At 41.3% G+C, this 25,217-nt stretch overlaps 1 protein-coding gene across 1 annotated transcript; it reads left to right on the top strand.

The window, feature by feature from the left end:
* The first annotated feature begins 10,458 nt into the window (after window positions 1–10,458).
* LOC115168909 (NUAK family SNF1-like kinase 1) lies at window positions 10,459–22,850 on the top strand. The gene is made up of 4 exons (XM_029724427.1): window positions 10,459–10,711; window positions 21,111–21,230; window positions 21,357–21,489; window positions 21,607–22,850. Exons 1-4 carry the CDS (start codon window positions 10,679–10,681, stop codon window positions 22,848–22,850), a joined length of 1,530 nt encoding a protein of 509 aa, XP_029580287.1. The 5' UTR covers window positions 10,459–10,678.
* The last annotated feature ends 2,367 nt before the right edge of the window (window positions 22,851–25,217 follow it).

Here is a 25,217-nt window from a genome sequence, read left to right as displayed (position 1 = left end):
TATATAGTGCTAATTCTATTATATTGTTTTTATTACAATTGTCATTAGTGAAATAAAATAATCCTGCATGCTGAAGCTCGAAGCCTAAGATTTTCACTGTACCCTTCAATTACACCTGCAACCCTGATATTGGAATTAGATTTTCAAGGAGTAGGTGTCCACATACTTTTGAACATGTAGTGTATGTAAACAAATACATGGTACTTGTATCGGCTATGAAAAAGCCAACTGACACTTACTCTTGTGTTACTGACTTGTTGCACCCTCGACAACTACTATGATTATTATTATTATTATTATTTGACAATGCTGGTCATTTATGAACATTTGAACATCTAGGCCATGTGCTGTTATAATCTCCACCCGGCACAGCCAGAAGAGGACTGGCCACCCCTCCTAGCCTGGTTCCTCTCTAGGTTTCTTCCTAGGTTTTGGCCTTTCTAGGGAGTTTTTCCTAGCCACCGTGCTTCTACACCTGCATTGCTTGCTGTTTGGGGTTTTAGGCTGGGTTTCTGTACAGCACTTTGATATCAGCTGATGTAAGAAGGGCTATATAAATAAATTTGATTTGATTTTGATTTGATACTTATATATTGGAACATGGTTGGACTGAAATCTCCAGCATGTACTTATGTAAGCAGATCCCAAAATGCCTTAAAAAAAAAAGGAACCATGCATTGGCCGGGAATCGAACCCGGGCCTCCCGCGTGGCAGGCGAGAATTCTACCACAATGCCTTGGTGATGCAACTTACTAGACTGCTGACTTTGAATGGAGCATGCCTTTGGCTCTGTCGGAGTGATTTGTGTTTGTTTATTATCTATTTCACTTGCTATGGCAATGTAACCACGTTTCCCATGTCAATACAGCTATGAATTGAATTGAAAGCGAGGGAGGAGGGAGAAATGTAGACTGGATGATCGGAACAGAGTTAGTCAGACACTGAATTCCACTTCCCTCGACCTCTTTCTGAACCATTGAGGATGAGGGAGAAAATGCAGTTGCAAGGCATATAGTAATAATGGTTCATCCTTCCTAATCCTTCCTGTTAATATACATTAATTATGTAAACAAGCATACATGACTGTTCCATGCGCAAAAGCCCCTCACAGACATTGTCATCTGCTCTTAACATAGCATAGTTAATTGCCTGCTGATCGGACATAAACAGCAGATGGGCTTCCCATTGTATTCAAACTGTTTGGGTAGGTTTTATACTCCAAGAACATTCACACCTGGCCTAATTGACTGGACTCCACAGAGATATGGAAGTTGGAAGTCCAGTTGACTGGACTCCACAGAGATATGGAAGTTGACAAAAAACTGAACACAGTTGCAATGTTGTTTTTTTTTATTGCAACTGGGGTAAACAATTTGTAGCCTACAAAGTGTTTCCTATATTCCTATATTATATCGATATCAAATGGGAAAATGCAGCTGATATGGACTTTGCATATCGGTGCCCATCACTACAGATTAATGTTTGAGACAAATACTTATTGGTCATTGATTTGACAAGGACCATGTTCTTTGTATGCTGCACCAGAGTTTTCATTGTTCGTTTTAGCTGTCAAGCTGGAAAACGCAATAAAATAACTCTGTGTTGACTGAAAGCCAAAGCTGGGAAATGTGCTGCATTGTGAAGCCATGCGCTAAGAACCAGCCTAAAGACATGGTGTAAATTCCTATAACCCAGCCCTGAAGTCATTCCATTCCTTTTATGGCTGGTACTCCCCTTATATGGTTGCACGACGCGAGGGAATACACGGAATCTGCAAATCTGGGAAAGCAGAGGGTTTTAATAAAAGTCACACACACCGTCTAAGAGTTAAAGAAAACAGACTACGTACTTTTCTCTCCGCAGCTTCCATACTTCTTCACCACAGTGGGTATTATTCAGACCAATGCGGGAAATGCCATTCTGTATGGTATGCATGAGATAGATAAGGGAGGAAGTTGCCCTTAGACACTGATTCAAGGCCAGTTAAGCATATTCTCCTCTAATGGTTGAAGCTGGAATCATTAATAGGTGAAATTGCCAAGTCTGTTTTGGATATTACAACAAAGAAGTTACTGGAAACAGTTGCATGCGCAATAGGACAGCAGAATATGCACTGCACATTTTGTTCCTACACTGTAGAACGCTCCTTTCTTCATATTTTTATTTTACCTTTATTTAACTAGGCAAGTCAGTTAAGAACAAATTCTTATTTACAATGATGGCCTACTAATAGCAATTACAATAGTGCTACAGTGGCAGGATAATAGCTAAGGAATAACAGTGTAAAAACATAGGCTACAAATTGGCCTATAAGATTAGATGTACTTTATGGTCCATTACCTTACAGACTAGAGGTCGACCGATTAATCGGAATGGCTGATTAATTAGGACAAATTTCAAGTTTTCATAGCAATCGGAAATCGGTATTTTTGGACGCCGATTGATTTTTTTGTTTTTTTTACACCTTTATTTAACTAGGCAAGTCAGTTAAGAACACGTTCTTATTTTAAATGACGGCCTAGGAACGGTGGGTTAACTGCCTTGTTCAGGGGCAGAACGACAGATTTTTACCTTGTCAGCTCGGGGATTCAATCTTGCAACCTTACGGTTAACTAGTCCAACGCTCTAACCACCTGCTTTACATTGCACTCCACGAGGAGCCTGCCTGTTACGCGAATGCAGTAAGAAGCCAAGGTAAGTTGCTAGCTAGCATTAAACTTATCTTATAAAAAACAATCAATCAATCATAATCACTAGTTAACTACACATGGTTGATGATATTACTAGTTTATCTAGCCTGTCCTGCGTTGCATATAATCGCTTAGGTACACGTTGCTCCAACCATAAACATCAATGCCTTTCTTAAAATCAATACACAAGTATATATTTTTAAACCTGCATATTTAGTTAATATTGCCTGCTAACATGAATATCTTTTAAATGTGTCACTTCTCTTGCAAACAGAGTCAAGGTATATGTAGCAGTTTGGGCCGCCTGGCTCGTTGCAACTGTGAAGACTATTTCTTCCTAACAAAGACAGCTGACTTCGCCAAACGGGGGATGGTTTAACAAAAGCGCATTTGCGAAAAAAGCACAATCGTTGCACGACTGTACCTAACCATAAACATCAATGCCTTTCTTAAAATCAATACACAGAAGTATATATTTTTAAACCTGCATATTTAGCTAAAAGAAATCCAGGTTAGCAGGCAATATTAACCAGGTGAAATTGTGTCAGTTCTCTTGCGTTCGTTGCACGCAGAATCAGGGTAAACAGAATCTGGCTCGTTGCGAACTAATTTGCCAGAATTTTACATAATTATGACATAGCATTGAAGGTTGTGCAATGTAACAGGAATATTTATACTTAGGGATGCCACCCGTTAGATAAAATACAGAACGGTTCTGTATTTCACTGACAGGAAAAACGTTTTGTTTTCGAGATGATAGTTTCCGGATTCGACCATATTAATGACCTAAGGCTCGTATTTCTGTGTGTTATTATGTTATAATTAAGTCTATGATTTGATAGAGCAGTCTGACTGAGCGATGGTAGGCAGCAGCAGGCTCGTAAGCGTTTATTCAAACAGCACTTTCGTGCATCTGCCAGCAGCCCTTCACAATGCATTGCACTGTTTATGACTTCAAGCCTGTCAACTCCCAAGATTAGGCTGGTGTAACCGATGTGAAATGGCTAGCTAGTTAGCCGGGTGCGCGCTAATAGCGTTTCAAACGTCACTCGCTCTGAGACTTGGAGTAGTTTTCCCCCTTGCTTTACATGGGTAATGCTGCATCGAGGGTGGCTGTTGTCAATGTGTTCCTGGTTCGAGCCCAGGTAGGAGCGAGGAGAGGGACGGAAGCTATACTGTTACACTGGCAGTACTAAAGTGCCTATAAGAACATCCAATAGTCAAAGGTATATGAAATACAAATCGTATAGAGAGAAATAGACCTATAATTCCTATAATAACTACAACCTAAAACTTCTTACCTGGGAATATTGAAGACTCGTGTTAAAAGGAACCACCAGCTTTCATATGTTCTCATGTTCTGAGCAAGGAACTTAAACGTTAGCCTTCTTACATGGCACATATTACACTTTTACTTTCTTCTCCAACACTTTGTTTTGCATTATTTAAACCAAATTGAACATGTTGCATTATTTATTTGAGGCTAAATTGATTTTATTGATGTATTATATTAAGTTAAAATAAGTGTTCATTCAGTATTGTTGTAATTGTCATTATTACAAATAAAGAAATAAAACAAATCGGCAGATTAATCGGTATCGGCCTTTTTGGTCCTCCAATAATCGGTATTGGCGTTGAAAAATCATTATCGGTCGACCTCTATTACAGACATTGGAAATGTGTGTTTATGCTCATAACCCAACACCCCAAGAGACACACACACACACCACGAGGAGCTGGAAGCAATGGGTCAGCCACTGTGCAGAGTAAATGTAGGGGGTTAAGTACCTTGCTCAAGGGCACTGGGCATTCTGTCAAGGGCACTCTGAGCTGGGATTCACCCCGTTACCAGAGGGTTGCTGGCCAGCTTCTCTAATTATAGCTAGGCTACCTGCTAAAATGTTTAAGGCTAATGGGCTAGACAACAATAGCAGTGTAATACCATCAATGGTAATAATAGACCAGAAGTAATACTATACAGGCTAATACACTGTAATAATAGGATTAATTGCAGCAAGGCTAACAGCATAGTAGCAATGTGCTTCTGAGTGGCGCAGCAGTCTAAGGCACTGCATCTCAATGCAAGAGGAGTCACTACAGTCCCTGGTTTGAATCCAGACTGTATCACATCCGGACGTGATTGGGAGTCCCATAGGGCGGCGCAGAGTTGGCCCAGTGTCGTCCGAGTTTTGCTGGGGTAGACCGTCATTGTAAATCAGTATTAGTTCATAACTGACTTGCCTAGCTAAATAAAGGAAAAATTTAAATGGGAGTAAAGCACATTGGCAATAGGCAATGACTTTTTAAGAAGCTAAACATAATAGCAGCTAATTATTAGCAAAAGGCACATTTTTGTATTTATTTGTATTTATTTCACCTTTATTTAACCAGGTAGGCTAGTTGAGAACAAGTTCTCATTTGCAACTGCAACCTGGCCAAGATAAAGCATAGCAGTTCGACACATACAACACAGAGTTACACATGGAATGAACAAAACATACAGTCAATAATACAGTAGAAAAAAGAAAACAAAAGTCTATATACAGTGAGTGCAAATTAGGTAAAATAAAGGAATTAAGGCAATAAATACGCCATGGTGGCGAAGTAATTACAATATGGCAATTAAACACTGGAATGGTAGATATGCAAAAGATGGATGTGCAAGTAGAGATACTGGGGTGCAAAAGGAGCAAAATAAATAAATACAGTATGGGGATGAGGTAGATAGATGGGCTGTATACAGATGGGCTGTATACAGATGGGCTATGAACAGGTGCAGTGATCTGTGAGCTGCTCTGACAGCTGGTGCTTAAAGCTAGTGAGGGAGATGGGAATAATAGAGAATAAAATACACACTATAAAGCTACTAGCACACATGAACAGCTAGACTGACACGGAACCCAAACCGGCTGCGCACGTGCACCATCGTGCATAAATGTATTTTGTCCCCCCACACCAAACGCGATCACGACACGCAGGTTAAAATATCAAAACAAACTCTTAACAAATTACATTAATTTGGGGACAGGTCGAAAAGCATTAAACATGTATGGCAATTTAGCTAGCTAACTTGCACATGCTAGCTAATTTGTCCTATTTAGCTAGCTTGCTGTTGCTAGCTAACTTGTCCTGGGATATAAACATTGAGTTGTTATTTTACCTGAAATGCACAAGGTCCTCTACTCCGACAATTAATCCACAAATAAAACGGTCAACTGAATCGTTTCTAGTCATCTCTCCTCCTGCCAGGACTTTTCATCTTTGAACTTATATGGTGATTGGCATCTAAACTTTCATAGTATTACCAGGACGACCGGCAAAACAGTCCGTCATTCAATCGCCCACGTGGGTATAACCAATGAGGAGATGGCACGTGAGTACCTGCTTCTATAAACCAATGAGGAGATAGGAGAGGCAGGACTTGCAGCGCGATCTGCATCAGAAATAGATAGGAGTTCTATTTTAGCCCTTGGCAACGCAGTGTGGGTGCAATAATTGAATAACATGGATTTCTAAATTTATTTTGCAATTTATTTTGCTTTTTTGGGGTTCTCATATGCTTATTATGATGTTTTGATTCTTGCTTGAACAGTCATTAAGATTATATTTGGTTATGATCTTTGCAAAATAACTATTTGGATACAGCATATGAAAGTACTATATAATGTACAGGATCTAGTTGATTTGCAAAGATGACAGAAACATATTAAGCAGGAGATTCATACGAGCCTTAAAACACAATTAAAATCCAAAAGTAGTGTGAAATGCACTCATTATTTTTTCCCAACCTTGTGCAGCAAGTTTGCAAACACAGAAAGGTGTCTATCTAATGACATAGTAGTAGACTGACAAGCAACTGAAAGTGACTGCAACGTAACTACGGTCTGCGCAGGTGCAACTGCATATGACCACCGCCATCGTGGAATAAGGAAAGGCACAGGCTAAATTAGCTACATGCTAACAGTTCACGGGGCTAACTAAAAACACTTTAAATGTTCATAAACACGGCTATTCACTTACCAGACAATATAATAAAATATGACAACCTAACAATATGAACAGAATAATATGAATTTACTATCCTAAACAAGGCATGTGGTACACAGCATTATGAGCTAGCATGTCTTGCTAGCACCTAGGCTAGCTGGCTAGAAATAGCATGACACACATGGAAAAGGAATGACTCTATAAACTAGAGGTCGACCAATTATGATTTTTCAACACCGATACCGATTATTGGAGGGCCAAAGATGCCGATTAATCGGCCGATTATTATTATGATTTTTTTTTTATGTATACACACACACACATACAGCTCTGAAGTGACAACGATACTGAAGAGTCTGCTTAGGAGACAAATACTCTCAACTGTTTGAATAATAAAAATAGAGTTTAAGTTACCTGTGATGAATGCTGAAAACAAAAACTGTAATTTCTATATGCAGGAAATCCTATTTTAATAATGGGCATGGTAAGAATTGACTACCAAAGTGCGAGTCATAATTCCCATGACACCTTCTAGCAAAATCTGAAAAGTGGTTCCTTCATTTATTCCATAGGATATTTTTAGATTAACTTAAAATAAGGTCTGTGTTTGGTTTAGGCTTACACCACCTTGCCAATTTTATAACTGTGTAGATATCCATAGGATACAACTCTGATCAATATAAGCGAATACATTTTTTTTGTAGAGTGGATTTATGAAAATATGTTGACAAACGTTACCTAGTGAGATTTACACGGGTATCAAAACGCCGAGGCGGTTTAAGCACAAAACACAGACCTTATTTGAAGTAGGTCAAGACATTCTCTATGGAAAACATGAACGGTAAAATAACGAAGGAACCCCTTTCAAGTTCAGCCGCAAGTTATTACAGGAATTATGACGCATCGACTATTTCTCTCTAAACCATATATCTTTGACTATTACGAGCCTGCTGCTGCCTACCACCGCTCAGTCAGACTGCTCTATCAAATATCAAATCATAGACTTAACTATAATATAATAAACCTTAGGTCATTAATATGGTCAAATCCGGAAACTATCATCTCGAAAACATTATTCTTTCAGTGACATACGGAACCGTTCCGTATTTTATCTAACGGGTGGCATCCATAAGTCTAAATATTCCTGTTACATCGCACAACCTACAATTTATTTCATAGTTCCGTAAAATTCTGGGAAATTAGTTCGCAACGAGCCAGATTCTGTATACCCTGATTCTACGTGCAACGAACGCAAGAGAACTGACACAATTTCACCTGGTTAATATTGCCTGCTAACATGGATTTCTTTTAGCTAAATATGCAGGTTTAAAAATATATACTTCTGTGTATTGATTTTAAGAAAGGCATTGATGTTTATGGTTAGGTACAGTCGTGCAACGATTGTGCTTTTTTTCCGCAAATGTGCTTTTGTTAAATCATCCCCGTTTGGCAAAGTCTGCTGTCTTCATTAGGAATAAATTGTCTTCACAGTTCGCAACAAGCCAGGCGGCCCAAACTGCTGCATATACCCTGACTCTGTTTGCAAGAGAAGTGACACATTTTCCCTAGTTAAAAGAAATTCATGTTAGCAGGCAATATTAACTAAATATGCAGGTTTAAAAATATATACTTGTGTATTGATTTTAAGAAAGACATTGATGTTTATGGTTAGGTACACGTCGGAGCGAAGACAGTCCTTTTTTTGCGAATGCGCACCACATCGATTATATGCAAAGCAGGACAGGCTAGATAAACTAGTAATATCATCAACCATGTGTAGTTAACTAGTGTTTATGATTGATTGATTGTTTTTTTATAAGATAAGTTTAATGCTAGCTAGCAACTTACCTTGGCAATGTAAAGCAGGTGGTTAGAGCGTTGGGCTAGTTAACATAAGGTTGCATCCCCAAGCTGACAAGGTAAAAATCTGTCGTTCTGCCCCTGAACAAGGCAGTTAACCCACCGTTCCTAGGCCGTCATTGAAAATAAGAATGTGTTCTTTAACTTACTTGCCTAGTTAAATAAAGGTTTTAAAAATATATATATATATTTATATATATATATATATTTTTTTTTTTTATCGGCAAATCGGTGGCCAAAAATACCAATTACCGATTGTTATGAAAACTTGAAATCGGCCATAATTAATCGGCCATTCCGATTAATCGGTCGACCTCTACTATAAACATAACAAACATGGTAAATATCTCGACTGTCGAAGCAACACCCAACTAAATACGCAAAGACATGTCGGACAGTATTTACACTTACTTAAGCACAGATCAAAAAGTGATTGATTAGGAAGAGTCCAACAAGCCCGTTCTCTTCTGACCGCGATCTCACTCTGAAGGAGGGAGCGGGATTCAGTGAGGTGCACGGGGATTGGCGAACTGTGATTGGCTGATACAAGTGGGGTGACTTGTAGGTACCACTAATGAGAAAGTAAGGGGTGTTGGGCAAGTACCTTAAACGTATAGTTCAGGGGTGCCGAAAGTGCATAATAAGGGCTGGCCTTTTTAACACTGCATCAGAATCGAAATCACACACTCCCTGAGGAAATCAGATGCATGTTTAAATACCAAGGAGACAGCAGGGGTCATGGTGTTTATACATTAGGCTGTTTCTGAATTGGGAATCAGTCTGTTTATGCTAGCTGTAACCTGGAGGCTTTGTTTGGAGACTACATCAAACTATGGAACGCTGTTAGGGTCTTTGCGTGTCAAAAATGATACATGTCCAATGACACTATTTCATAAGCTTGTTGACCAATCAGGACATGACTGCACATCACATAATAGTTAGTTATTACACATTGATTACACTATCACTGATATTTCATGTCACAGCGATTCACCTATACATATACAATGAGTAATATTTTTAGTCACTAATTATCTAATTTGTATAAAGGTCGTTAGGACTCCGCCCAATTCTCCAACGGCACATTCACTCAACTTTCTGTTCTGCTAAGGTAAAGTTAGCTAACTGTTCTTCTGAGATAAAATTAGCTAGCTAGTTAACACTTTCTCGAAAATCTCAAATCTACCATCTGTGATTGCACCAGACTGCTGGTCATCGACAGAAGAGAAGGACTTCAGCCATCAATAGCCAGGTAACCTTAAATTAATATTAGTTACCTACAGTAGCTAGCTAGGTGTTGAGGGAGTGGTGTAACAGCTGCAAAAAAAGCAGCTAGATAATATAAACGTTAGCTAGCTAGATCTGCCTCCCAGCATTGACATTAAATGTAAATCAAGATAGCTAGCTAACGTTAATTGTCCATCATATAGCTAGTTATAGAATCTATAAAAATGTTAACCAGCTAGCTACAGTAGCTATATTGATGTCTGTATGAATAACTTTTTTTATAGCTAGTTTGTAGTTAAAACTGCATCGCCTGTCAATGATCGATTGTCATCATAGGTCGGAGGCGCTGAGCGTTGGCACAGATTAGACAGGTAAACACTTCAATTTTTTTAGCTACACAAAAAGAAAATCCCCTGGACCAATCGGGTCTGCTGTCTATTTTTCAGGCTAGAGACCATGTTGCTGAGTCTTTGGTGGGCAAGCGGTCATTTGATTGATGAAGAGATGGCCAGCTGTTGCAGAGTTCCTGCAAGAGATAAAGGACATCCAACAACGGGAACCTTAACAAGATGGCAAGTTGTTACATTGTATACTTTTTTGAATGGCATGCATGGCAAAGCCTGAGATTGTATCATTTTACTTGTCCTGTGTCAAGTCTGCGCCTTTATCTAGCAAAGTCAATCAATGGAAAAACATTTTGGTTGGCCTATCTCTAATGCTGTGCTTAAATTCTGTATGTTGCTCAGTCTTAACCTAAAAAAGGGTTTATGTTGTAATTAAGAATTTATTGTATTTTTTATTTTAGTCGCCTATCAAGCCCCTTTGGTGGGAAGGCGGTATCAGATCAACAATGAGCAGCTTGAGTTCCTCATAGATTGTCATATGGACTATCAGATAAATGGCAGCTGTTCTTAATGTGTCACACTCCGTGTCAAGTGGCGCATGAGGTAAGTTATCATAATTGAATAAAGCAATTGTAACACTAGTGGGAGATCTCTACATTCTCCCTAGATTTGAACACATTCCTGATTAATGTATCTTTGTGTTCTTTTTGTATTTACCGTAATTTCCGGACTATTGAGCGCACCTGAATATAAGCCACACCCACTGATTTTGTTTTTTTTAACATAAATAAGCCGCACATGTCTATAAGCCGCAGGTGCCTACCGGTACATTGAAACAAATTAACTTTACACAGGCTTTAATGAAACACGGCTTGTAACAAAAATAAATAGGCTTTAACGAAACACAGCTTGTAACAAAAAATTAAAAAAATTCAGTAAGCTTTAATTGTCTTTTTGCACTGAGTCAATTCCTCACGCTGCTGTTTCCAACGTCTTATCATTGACTCATTAAGACCAAGCTCCCGTGCAGCAGCTCTGTTTCCTTTTCCAACAGCCAGATCAATCGCCTTCAACTTGAAAGCTGCATCATATGCATTTCTCCGTGTCTTTGCCATGATGAGGGTGACAAAATGACTACCGTAATCAGAATGATGGGAAGTTTGAGAGCGCTCGATTTAATCTAAACAGTAAACTAAAAAGTTGTTTGACCTTAACCCGTTCGGCAATTGAATTGATCTAATGAAAGCTTCATGCCGCCAAAAAACTAAGCACGTCACAGAATGTGTTTTTTTGGAGAAAAAAAATTGAAAGCGGGAAAAATCCATATATTAGCCGCGTCTAATATACATTGTGTGAAAATGAGGTAAGATAAGGGAAGTAAGGCAATAAATAGGCCATGGTGGCGAAGTAATTACTATATAGCAATTAAACACTGGAGTGATAGATGTGCAGAAGATAAATGTGCAAATAGAGATACTGGGGTGCAAAGGAGCAAGATAAATAAATAAATACAGTATGGGGATGAGGTAGTTGGATGGGCTATTTACAGATGGGCTATGTACAGGTGCAGTGATCTGTGAGCTGCTCTGACAGCTGGTGCTTAAAGTTAGTGAGGGAGATAATAAGTCTCCAGCTTCAGTGATTTTTGCAGTTTGTTCCAGTCGTTGGCAGCAGAGAACTGGAAGGAAAGGCGGCCAAAGGAGGAATTGACTTTGGGGGTGACCAGTGAAATATACCTGCTGGAGCGCTTGCTATGGGTGGGTGCTGCTATAGTGACCAGTGAGCTGAGATAAGGCGGGGCTTTACCTAGCAAAGACTTGTAGATGACCTGGACCCAATGGGTTTGGCGACGAGTATGAAGCGAGGGCCAGCCAATGAGAGCGTACAGGTCACAGTGTTGGGTAGTATATGGGGCTTTGGTGACAAAACGGATGGCACTGTGATAGACTGCATCCAATTTGTTGGGTAGAGTGTTGGAGGCTATTTTTTAAATGACATCGCCGAAGTCGAGGATCGGTAGAATAGTCAGTTTTACGAGGGTATGTTTGGCAGCATGAGTGAAGGATGCTTTGTTGCGAATAGGAAGCCGATTCTAGATTTCATTTTGGATTGGAGATGCTTGATGTGAGTCTGAAAGGAGAGTTTACAGTCTAACCAGACACCTAGGTACAGTTGAAGTCAGAAGTTTACATGCAGTTAGGTTGGAGTCATTAAAACTCGTTTTTCAACCACTCCACAAATGTCTTGTTAACAAACTATAGTTTTGGCATCTACTTTGTGCATGACACAAGTAATTTCTCCAACAATTGTTTACAGACAGATTATTTCACTTAAAATTCACTGTATCACAATTCCAGTGGGTCAGAAGTTTACATACGTTAAGTTGACTGTGCCTTTAAACAGCTTGGAAAATTCCAGAAAATTATGTCATGGCTTTAGAAGCTTCTGATAGGCTAATTGACATAATTTGAGTCAATTGGAGGTGTACTGTGGATTTATTTCAAGGTCTACCTTCAAACGCAGTGCTTCTTTGCTTGACATCATGGGAAAATGAAAAGAAATCAGTCAAGACCTCAGAAAAAAAATGGTAGACCTCCACAAGTCTGATTCATCCTTGGGAGCAATTTCCAAACGCCTGTAGGTACCACGTTCATCTGTACAAACAATAGTTTGCAAGTATAAACACCATGGGACCACGCAGCCGTCATACCGCTCAGGAGACACCTTCTGTCTCCTAGAGATGAACATACTTTGGTGCGAAAAGTGCAAATCAATTCCAGAACAACAGCAAAGGACCTTGTGAAGATGCTGGAGGAAACAGGTACAAAAGTATCTATATCCACAGTAAAATGAGTCCTATATCGACATAACCTGAAAGGCCGCTTAGCAAGGAAGAAGCCACTGCTCCAAAACCGCCATAAAAAAGCCAACTACGGTTTGCAACTGCACATGGGGACAAAGATCGTACTTTTTGGAGAAATGTCCTCTGGTCTGATGAAAGAAAAATAGAACTGTTTGGCCATAATGACCATTGTTATGTTTGGAGGAAAAGGGGCAAGCTTGCAAGCCGAAGAACACCATCCCAACCGTGAAGCACGGGGGTGGCAGCATCATGTTGTGGGGGTGCTTTGCTGGAGGAGGGACTGGTGCACTTCACAAAATAGATGGCATCATGAGGATGGAACATTATGTGTATATATTGAAGCAACATCTCAAGACATCAGTCAGGAAGTTAAAGCATGGTCGCAAATGGGTCTTCCAAATGGACAATGACCCCAAGCATACTTCCAAAGTTGTGGCCAAATAGCCTAAGGACAACAAAGTCAAGGTATTGGAGTGGCCATCACAAAGCCTTGACCTTAATCCTATAGAAAATGTGTGGGCAGAACTGAAAAAGCGTGTGCGAGCAAGGAGGCCTACAAACCTGACTCAGTTACACCAGCTCTGTCAGGAGGAATGGGCCAAAATTCACCCAACTTATTCTGGGAAGCTTGTGGAAGGCATCCCGAAACGTTTGACCCAAGTTAAACAGTTTAAAGGCAATGCTACCAAATACTAATTGAGTGTATGTAAACTTCTGACTCACTGGGAATGTGATGAAAGAAATAAAAGCTGAAATAAATAATTCTCTCTACTATTATTATTATAACATTTCACATCCTTAAAATAAAGTGTTGATCCTAACTGACCTAAGACAGGGAATTTGTACTAGGATTAAATGTCAGGAATTGTGAAAAACTGAGTTTAAATGTATTTGGCTAAGGTGTATGTAAACTTCCGACTTCAACTGTATTTATTGTTGTCCACATATTCTAAATCAAAACCGTCCAGAGTAGTGATGCTGGACGGGCGAGCAGGTGCGGGCAGCGATCGGTTGAAGAGCATGCATTTAGTTTTACTTGCATTTAAGAGTAGTTGGAGGCCACGGAAGGAGAGTTGTATTTCATTGAAGCTCGTCTGGAGGTTAGTTAAAACAGTGTCCAAAAATCCAAGGGGTGGGTTTAATTCTGAATGCTGATTGGTTAAAAGTGCATTCCAGCTGGCGTCTATTCTACAAGTTACCACCTGCTAAATCTATGATGTTAATGTCTATTTACTCTGTTCCATCTGACTGCGCAATCCACTGTCTCATCAAGTTATAAACTTGATCTCCACTATAGAAAGCACCTAGACATTGTCTCACATTTCTTTTGGACTAACATTTAGTTTTCAACAGCTGTACATTTCAATGAAACATGGTGAAGCCACAAAATTGCCCTCGATAGAAGCCTGTGTTTCAGACATAAGGAAGTGGATGGCTGCAAACTTTCTACTTTTAAACTCGGACAAAACAGAGATGCTTGTTCTATGTCCCAAGAAACAAAGAGATCTTCTGTTGAATCTGACAATTCATCTGGATGGTTGTACAGTCGTCTCAAATAAAACTGTGAAGGACCTCGGCGTTACTCTGGACCCTGATCTCTCTTTTGAAGAACATATCAAGACTGTTTCAAGGACAGCTTTTTTCCATCTACGTAACATTGCAAAAATCAGAAACTTTCTGTCCAAAAATGACGCAGAAAAATTAATCCATGCTTTTGTTACTTCTAGGCTGGACTACTGCAATGCTCTACTTTCCGGCTACCCGGATAAAGCACTAAACAAACTTCAGTTAGTGCTAAATACGGCTGCTAGAATCCTGACTAGAACCAAAAAATTTGATCATATTACTCCAGTGCTAGCCTCCCTACACTGGCTTCCTGTTAAGGCAAGGGCTGATTTCAAGGTTTTACCGCTAACCTACAAAGCATTACATGGGCTTGCTCCTACCTATCTTTCCAATTTGGTCCTGCCGTACATACCTACACGTACGCTACGGTCACAAGACGCAGGCCTCCTAATTGTCCCTAGAATTTCTAAGCAAACGGCTGGAGGTAGGGCTTTCTCCTATAGAGCTCCATTTTTATGGAATGGTCTGCCTACCCATGTGAGAGATGCAGACTCAGTCTCAACCTTTAAGTCTTTACTGAAGACTTATCTCTTCAGTAGGTCCTATGATTAAGTATAGTCTGGCCCAGGAGTGTGAAGGTGAACGGAAAGGCTGGAGCAACGAACCGCCCTTGCTGTCTCTGCCTTGCCGGTTCCCCTCTTTCCACTGGGATTCTCTGCCTCTAACCCTATTACAGGGGCTGAGTCACTGGCTTACTGGTGTTCTTCCATGCCGTCCATGGGAGGGGTGCGTCACTTGAGTGGGTTGAGTCACTGACGTGGTCTTCCTGTCTGGGTTGGCGCCCCCCCTTGGGTTGTGCCATGGCGGAGATCTTTGTGGGCTATACTCGGCCTTGTCTTAGGACGGTAAGTTGGTGGTTGTAGACATCCCTCTAGTGGTGTGGGGGCTGTGCTTTGGCAGTGGGTGGGGTTATATCCTGCCTGTTTGGCCCTGTCCGGGGGTATCATCGGATGGGGCCACAGTGTCTTCTGATCCCTCCTGTCTCAGCCTCCAGTATTTATGCTGCATTAGTTTATGTGTCGGGGGGCTAGGGTCAGTCTTACATCTGGAGTATTTCTCTTGTCTTATCCGGTGTCCTGTGTGAATTTAAATATGCTCTCTCTAATTCTCTCTTTCTCTCTTTCTTTCTTTCTCTCGGAGGACCTGAGCCCTAGGACCATGCCTCAGGACTATCTGGCATGATGACTCCTTGCTGTCCCCAGTCCACCTGGCCTTGCTGCTGCTCCAGTTTCAACTGTTCTGCCTGCGGCTACGGAACCCTGACCTGTTCACCGGACGTGCTTGTTGCACCCTCGACAACTACTATGATTATTATTATTTGACCATGCTGGTCATTTATGAACATTTTAACATCTTGACCATGTTCTGTTATAATATCCACCCGGCACAGCCAGAAGAGGACTGGCCACCCCTCATAGCCTGGTTCCTCTCTAGGTTTCTTCCTAGGTTTTTGGCCTTTCTAGGGAGTTTTTCCTAGGGAGTTTTTCCTAGCCACCGTGCTTCTTTCACATGCATTGCTTGCTGTTTGGGGTTTTAGGCTGGGTTTCTGTACAGCACTTTGAGATTTCAGCTGATGTACGAAGGGCTATATAAATAAATTTGATTTGATTTGATTTGTATAAACCTTGCTGTCTGTCTCCGACGTTTGCAACATTGTTTAAATATTCAAATTCGATCTCCAGCTGTCCCATAGTAATGAACGTGTAGGGGTCGGGACGAAGCAGGCAGGCAGCGTTTCTCAGCCAGTTGAAATCATGAATCAGCTGGCATAATTGTTTAGGATATATACGAACATGTCAATTCGAAAAAAAGTTAAACGAAGTACAGCTAGTTTGCAGTCTTTGCTGCTTCAGTTTGAAGTGATTGTGTTAGCTGTGTTGTTGGCTAGCTCCTATGAACAACAGTGTCCTGACGAGTGAGCACATTTTCTATGCCACACGAAATCGCGCCTCATTAGCTCATTGTTATGGATGTTTCCAAATAAACTCAGCAAAAAAAGAAATGTCCTCTCACTGTCAACAGCGTTTACTTTCAGCAAACTTACCGTGTAAATATTTGTGTGAACATAAGATTCAACAACTGAGACATAAACTGAACACGTTCCACAGACATGTGACTAACAGAAATTGAATAATGTGTCCCTGAACAAAGGGGGGGTCAAAATCAAAAGTAACAGTCAGTATCTGGTGTGGCCACCAGCTGCATTAAGTACTGCAGTGCATCTCCTCATGGACTACACCAGATTTGCCAATTCTTCCTGTGAGATGTTACCTCACTCTTCCACCAAGGCACCTGCAAGTTCCTGGACATTTCTGGGGGGAACGTGCCCTAGCCCTCACCCTCACCCAGACGTGCTCAATGGGATTGAGATCCGGGTTTTTCACTGGCCATGGCAGAACACTGACATTCCTGTCTTGCAGGAAATCACCCACAGAACAAGCAGTATGGCTGGTGGCATTGTCATGCTGGAGGGTCATGTCAGGATGAGCCTGCAGGAAGGGTACCACATGAGGGAGGAGGATGTCTTCCCTGTAACGCACTGCAGCATGCCTAAGGCACGTTCACACAGATGAGTCGGGACCCTGGGCATCTTTCTTTTGGTGTTTTTCAGTGTCAGTAGAAAGGCCTCTTTAGTGTCCTAAGTTTTCATAACTGTGACCTTAATTGCCTACCGTCTGTAAGCTGTTAGTGTCTTAATGACCGTTCCACAGGTGCATGTTCATTAATTGTTTATGGGTCATTGAACAAGCATGGGAAACAGTGTTTTTTACCCTTTACAATGAAGATCTGTGAAGTTATTTAGATTTTTACAAATTATCTTTGAAAGACAGGATCCTGAAAAAGGGACATTTCTTTTTTGGCTGAGTTTACATGTACCTAGCAAACACCATAAACAAATGCAAATGCAGCTACTACTGTTATTCTGGCTGCACTGTTTGGTGTGAGTGTAAATTAGCCATAGTTAGCTAGCTAGCAAGCAAGGTATAAGTACGTTGCCAGCCAGTATGGCAATGGAACATTTAGAAGGAAACGACTGGGTCGCGTGCATAGATGCAGAACAAAGACTGAACGACTGGGTAGCGTCTCTAGCAACCGAACCGATAGAACGAACCTGCAGCCGGCTTGGGTAGCAACCCTAGATTTGTGTCAGGACTATATCTTGTGGAAGGATGAAATGGTATGAATAAATTCATTGACTTCGTCTCGGGCCTAATAACACTCGTGCCAATATATCCTTTAAACACCGGCTTCTCGGGCATTATCACTTAATTGGCCAACCCTTTCATATCATTTTCATATTGTTATTTGAAGCATTAAATAGTGTTATTTGACGTGTATCTTTTTTGACACGCAAAGACCCAAACGGCGTTCCATAGTATGTCAGGGAACAATTGTTCTTGTAAAAACATTAGGATTAGTTTTGACCATTTTGATTGATTGACTGTACTTAATTTCACCATGCCAACTAGATACTTTTATGGGTAGGTAAAGTGAACGTTTCTGGAAATGTTATGTTATATCCCTCCGCTGATGGCATGACAACCTGGTTGTACGCTGATGGCATGACAACCTGGTTGTACGCTGATGGCATGACAACCTGGTTGTAAAACATAAAATATTTTGAGAATTATTTCTATCTAAAGATAGTATCTGACTTGCAGATGATTTTGGTTGGGCCTAGTATTATGATGATACTGTTTTGACAACCTGTAAGCACCTATAATAGTCAGTTGTGGGAAAAGTACCCAATTGTCATACTTGAGTAAAAGTAAAGATGCCGTAATAGAAAATGACTCAAGTAAAGGTGTCACCCAGTAAAATATTACTTGAGTAAAAGTCAAAGTATTTGGTTTTAAATATACTTAAGCATCAAAAGTAAATGTAATTTCAAAACTGTACTTATGTATCAAAAGTAAAATTATAAATCATTTCAAATTACTTTTATTAGGCAATCCAAACAGCACAATTTTCTTGTTTTTTAAATTAAGGATAGTCAAGGGCACACTCCAACACTCAGACAATTTACAAATGAAGCATTTGTGTTTAGTGAGTCTGCCACGTCAGAGGCAATAGGGATAACCAGGGATGTTGTCTTGTGTGAATTTAACCATATTCCTGTCCTGTTAAGCATTCAAAATGTAACAAGTACTTTGGGTGTCAGGGAACATTAATGGAGTAAAAAGTACATTATTATCTTAAGGAATGTAGTGGAGTAAAAGTTGTAAAAAAAAAAAATGTAATAGTAAAGTACAGATACCCCCAAAAATGAGTTAAGTAGCACTATAAAGTATATTTACTTAAGTACTTTACACCACTAATAGTTTTCTACTGACCCAGTTTCTGTATAGTGATAGGTGTACAGTATGAGGGGAGATGCAGCAGGTAGCTTGCATACCTTCCAAGCCTCTGATAATAGTTCAGCTAATCCTCAGGCACGTGTGGGCAGAGGAGCTATGGAGAGAGGCGCTGTGTGTGTTTGTGTGTCAGGGCAAAAGAATGCCTCTTCTAAGAACTAGAGGAACAAAATGAGAGCAGGAATGGCATGCAGGCTTAACTCTGTCTGGCTGACTGGTGCTGGAGCCAGGTACAATTTACACCACGTACACACACTTCCCCAATTATGATATAAATCCACTGTAATATATTTTTATAAACACACATGCAGAGATGTAGGATCTTATTTTGATCAGGAAAAATAGATGAGCTTCATGATTTACATAAATTCACTGAAAACCCACATGTAACCTACTTTTGGCCAGCTTATAGCCTAACCACTGATCAAGCAACATTATGGACTAAATGTTCAAATCCTGTTACAGCGGGAATATTTTGCTGCAACAATACAGTTCCAATTAAGATCCTACATTAAGATCCTACATTTTGCTGTGAAGAGACAGAATCAATAGATCATTTATTCTGGTGTTGCCCCCATGTAGCTTGTTTCTGGTCACAGGTTCAGGAATGGTTAAAAAATCCCAACATTCACTTAAAATGAACCTTACAATTGTATTTATTTATTTGACCTTTATTTATACAGGATTTTCTCATTGAGATAACATCTCTTTTCCAAGAGAGACCTGGTCCAATAGCAGCAGAGGGAACAACGTTTCAGACAAAACAATTTACATACACTAACACAACATTAAACAAAACTCTAAACAAACAACAAATGAACACTACAAATAGCAGTGTTGGTGCAAGTTTGAAAGCCATAGTCAGTCAATAAATAATATAATAATACTGGTAGGAAAGGTTTTCTTTATCTCACAAGCTGTGGATAATTTATGATTACAAAGGTTCAAAATGTATGTAAAACATCACAGCACAATTGAAAAATATATGGCACATGGAAACCAAACAAGGGCGGTCTATGATGATAGGTGGGATGGTCTGAGAGTGGCTGAGGGGCGGGATTAAAGAGTTTATGTTTGGTAATGTATTATTGTTATGTGACTGCTTTATATAAAAGTACCATGAATGTAAAATGTACGTATGTAAATGTAGTAAAAAAGCTGTAAAAAAAACTAAGATATTTGTCCTCTGAAGAGGGTGGATTGGTTAATAAAAAGAATTTAAAAAAATCCTACATCTGAACAGCACATACACACACAACAGAAGATCCTACATCTGAACAGCACATACACACACAACAGAAGATCCTACATCTGAACAGCACATACACACACAACAGAAGATCCTACATCTGAACAGCACATACACACACAACAGAAGATCCTACATCTGAACAGCACATACACACACAACAGAAGATCCTACATCTGAACAGCACATACACACACAACAGAAGGTGCATGAGGAGGTAATTGTGTGTAAGGTCAAGGGTCATTTTTGATCTAGGATAGGCAATAGGTCTTTCTATTGTCAGTGCCACTAGGGCGCGTGTGTTAATATTCACTCAAGATAGCAATGACGACCCTGGTCCTCAGGCTACAGTCTGGCACCCCTGGGCCCTCACCCTTCTGAGGGCCTGTCCTGATACATGAGTGTTTGTTGGATGCTGTTCTTGGCTCTCTCCTATATCCTCTGGCTTGCGTTGGCCAAACCTGACCGCACGTCTATTTCTGGCCCTTTGGAAATAACTGAATGGAGTGTTGTGGTGGGTTGTTGTGTTCTACCACAAGGTTAATACAGGGAAAGCAGTCACCAGGATGGAATTTGTAACGTACGTGTGTGTCTGTGTTACTTTATCACGGACTAATTAGCCCATTATATCATCATTATGTGTGCTTCTTGACTCCACGTAACAGCAGACAGCAGTCTGGCCTGGGGTCTACAGTAAAATATGTCCCTGATGTTCTCTCATGACATTAAGTATCCATTCAGTATATCGTGTGACTGGTGCTCAGCTGTCAAACTATTTTAGAGAAATATTAAAATTAAATTTCTTTGTTCAATAGCTAACCTAAAATGCCTCTCTCTCCCTCTTTCTCTCTCCTCTCCCCCTCTCTCCGCTCTCTCTGTCTCTCTCTCTCTGTCTCTCTCTGTCTGTAGCTGGCTGACTTTGGCCTGTCCAACCACTTTAAGAAGGGCAATTTGCTCCAGACGTACTGTGGGAGTCCTCTATACGCCTCCCCAGAGATAGTCAAGGGACTGCCCTATCACGGCCCAGAGGTGAGAGGACAACACACACACACACACACACACACACACACACACACACACACACACACACACACACACACACACACACACACACACTTACACTGTTTCCCTGTGTTTCTCCTGGGTGTGTGTCAGGTGGACTGCTGGGCTATGGGAGTCTTGCTGTATGCGCTGGTGTATGGCAGTATGCCGTTTGACGGGGCCAGCTACAGAGCGCTCACAGAGCAGATCAGCCAGGGACGCTACCGCAGACCAAATCCTCCCTCAGGTAAGCCTACACATCACCTGCAGTCTCACAAGGATCTGTTAACCTGTTAGTCCATGACTGTCCTGTAAACCGTGGTGTTTGTACTGAGCCCTGCCTGTGTCTGTCCCCTCCACACAGATGCCTGTGCCCTGATTGACTGGCTGCTGACGGTGCGTGTAGAGGAGAGGGCCACGGTGGAGGACATAGCCAACCACTGGTGGGTCAACTGGGGCTATGAGGACAGTGTATGTGACTGCCCCTCATCCCCGCACCAGGACTGCCCCTCCCCGCTGCTCGCCCGCTACATCGACTGGCAGAACAGGGTTGCCACGGCAACCAGTTGTCCGAGCTCTGACCCTTCCGCTCACCCTCACCCGTTCTACTTCAGCTTCCCCCTGAAGGGTGATCGCGGGGGAGGGGGGAGGTCGAGGGGGGAGAGGTCAAGTATAAGGAAGTCGCGTAAGGAGAACGCTATCCCCCAGAATGCACTGGGAGTATGTAGTCCAGTTTGTACTACAACTGCCATCAACACCACCACCACTGCCACCTCCATTTCCTCTTCCTCCATAGGCCAGGTCGAGAGGAAGAAACCAAAGGGGATTCTGAAACCCCAGCGGAGCTTTGATTCAGCCTTCCTGCCCCCTCCTAGGGTGATGGGGGAGAACTCCTCCTCCCAGCCCTGCAACCTGCCTCCCCAATCCCACAGAGTTCACACACACACTCACTCACACAGTGATGGTCTGTCCACAAGCCTGCCTGCCCCCTCTATGTTCACCCATTCCTCCTCCAAGATGCCCAAAAAGGGGATCCTAAAGAACCTGTACGGTTGTGAGTCAGGGTACTGCTCATCCCCAGAGAGAGGGATGTCTGGAGCGGGCACAGGAGTAGGAGGTAGAGGGGTTGATGGAGATATGTGCTGCTCTTACAAGCCCCACTCCCGCTCCCCCAGCTCAGAGGACAGTCCAACGATGCGGACGGAAGCAGTGAGAAGGAGGAAAGGCATTCTAAAGCGCAACGGCAAGTTCTCACGCAGCCTGGACCTCCCTGATGCCCTTCATCCCTCCTTATCCTCAGCTCTGGCCCATTTCCCTGAGGCCCTGCACCAGCTCCATCAGGCCTCCGGGGGCAGCAGACCCCCCAGCATGGTGAGTGAGGACAGCCTCCTCTCCTCCGATTCTTTTGACCTGCTGGACCTCAGCGCCCAATCACGCCGCAGGATCTTCTCCCGGGGCGCCCAACGCAGTGCTTGCAGCTCAGAGGAGGAACTCGAGGACCCGGTCGCAAGGGCAGCAGAAGGGATTGGATTTGGAAGAGGGCGGGGGCGGGGCAGAGAGGAGGAAGATGAGATGTCATTGGAGGAGAGACGGGAGATGCTAAGTTAAGATAAAGGTTGCGTTCCCCTGCTCAACCAATGGTTGCGTGCCACGTCATCGACTGTCCCGTCGGGCACCAGATTGCTATAACATATGATGTGGGTAGCTGATACATAAAATACCTATCCAGGTGTTGTAAGATCTGGCATGCATCAGCAACGCCTGGGTAGAGCAATGTGCCCACAATATGATACGCCCAAGAGATGACTGAACGCTTGTAATATCAGTTACTGGTGCTGTCTGATAGGCCCAAATTACTGACTGACTTTGTCTTTGCTAACCAAATGACAAATAACAATAAATAATTTGGCGGAAGCACCTAGTCATACAACCTGCAGTGATCGTATGTTGAAGGAAAGTCATCAAGAAATTGTTCATTTCATCATGATCAGTTACTGATTGGAATGGATTGAGACTGCTGTCCTAGTGATGGGATAAAACAGCTTTGTTCTCTTTAACTGTGTGAATGAAGCCATCACTGACTTTAAGGACTCCTATGTGAACTAACTCAACACTGTACAGGAGACCACATGGCATTCCCAATCTGGCCCTCATACCATCATGGCCATCTGATCATCCCCTACTTGCAGTTGGATCATTCATCCCACCTTCTCTCCCATGTAACTATTCCCCAGGTCGTTGTTGTAAATGACAATGTGTTTTCAGTCAACTTACCTGGTAAGATAAGGGTTAAATAAAAATAAAATGTCTATGGACTCCTGTGGAAACGAAGCTAATGTGCAATTATAAGACATAGTTAAAATTGTTCCTTTAATTCAAGCATGCTGTTTGCAGCATCAGACTTGAGTTGTTTGATTCCTGCATGGGCCAAATATACTGTATAATATACAGATTTTATGTGTTAATTCTAAGTCACTTTGGATAAAAAAATTATCTAAATGTCTGTACAGTGTATGTCTTTGACTGGGGTGAAACCAAATGGTGCAAACGTGGATGTGTTATATCTGTGCCTATATATCTATATATATTTATCTCTGATGTCACAAGAGGCTGAGTGATGTCATGTTACCATGGAATGTGATCTTATGGTCAAACAGACTGGAAGATTGAATGAGACTTTGAGGATTTTAAATCTGGGATCTGTACGCTGGAAAAGTGTAAGGGTATGTGATTACATTTGACTGGGAGGCAAGGAGGTAGTTACATAAAGTATTATTGCTTTGGTTTTTGGATTGGTTTAACCGTTTTGGTACTGTGAAAGAAAAAATAAATACATGGAATGATGAAAATGAATACTTTTTTTCTGGAAATAGGCCTAATGCTTTCTGCTGTCTCACTTCATCCAGAATGGGCAACGACCAAAAAATACATTCATTTCTTATCATAAATTGCAGGAAGTGTTTGAGGTATTAACTTGACTGATTTGTGTCCCTGGCACTTTCACAGATGACTGGAGGTCTAGAAATAAGACGCTGAGAAAACATTTTGAGCCAATGGAGATGACAGATTAAACAAGCATTTACTGGACACAAAAATAGGAGCTTTTTAAAATACAATCATGATAGTGATTATAAAGCGCCTATCTAATACCGAACAGAACAGCCATTTTTAGACAACACTTCTCTGTTCTCTGCAGTCGAGAGGCCTTTTCCCTGGGTTGACCATAAGTAGGGGAACATGAGGGAGAACAGAGCGCTGTGTTTATAATGTGCCAGTAGTGGTTGTTTTTGATCGATAGCAGAAACCATTCTGTCCCTCTACACAAAGACATATTTACTCTAAAGTCCATTTCCATGTTCTGTTCATTTGCTACGATTAGAAACCATCTGAAGTAGTGCACTCTACTGACTGGAGTCACAAACACAAAATGACTGATGCCTTGCCTCTCTGTTGCAAATGCAGTCCATACCACAATCCCCTCTATGGAGCGAGTCTAGGTCATAGTCTAGCCAAACCGTCACCATGTCACCTCATGCCATCAGAAAGACTGACACAAAGGCAGCCATTGTAATCTCAGGTTGACTCTAAAGTGTTTTTTTTTCATCCGCATCAGAAAAGGATGGTGTTGCTTAAATGGCTAATCCTATTCTTTTCAGGGAGACTTAATGATGTCATGGCTCAGGCAACACTAAACTAACATTTACCCAAGAACGGTGGTAAGAATAACATTCAGCTAAGCAACACAGAACATTTGAATAATGGATTGTATGCAGTGAGAGTAATTTATCCCTCTCTTTAGTATCAGCTTCAAGAATCTTTCCCATTAACTTTGGAGCAGTGTGTTTATCTACTTGATACGTACAGTGCTTTGCAAAAGTATTCACCCCCTTGGCGTTTTTCCTATTTTGATGCATTACAACCTGTAATTTAAATTGTTTTTTATTTGGATTTCATGTAATGGACATACACAAAATA

The sequence above is a fragment of the Salmo trutta genome, chromosome 30, assembly GCF_901001165.1.
Source record: "Salmo trutta chromosome 30, fSalTru1.1, whole genome shotgun sequence".
Classification (NCBI taxonomy): Eukaryota; Metazoa; Chordata; class Actinopteri; order Salmoniformes; family Salmonidae; genus Salmo; species Salmo trutta.
Note: the sequence above shows the minus strand (reverse complement) of the source record. Positions and strands in the feature narration are given on the sequence as shown.

What these genes read in the sequence shown, in the direction of transcription:
- LOC115168909 (XM_029724427.1), top strand. Translation starts at nt 10,679, where the DNA reads ATGTGTCACACTCCGTGTCAAGTGGCGCATGAG. An exon ending in CGTGTCAAGTGGCGCATGAG is followed by an intron (nt 10,712 to 21,110) that starts GTAAGTTATCAT and finishes CTCTGTCTGTAG; the next exon opens with CTGGCTGACTTTGGCCTGTC. An exon ending in TGCCCTATCACGGCCCAGAG is followed by an intron (nt 21,231 to 21,356) that starts GTGAGAGGACAA and finishes GGTGTGTGTCAG; the next exon opens with GTGGACTGCTGGGCTATGGG.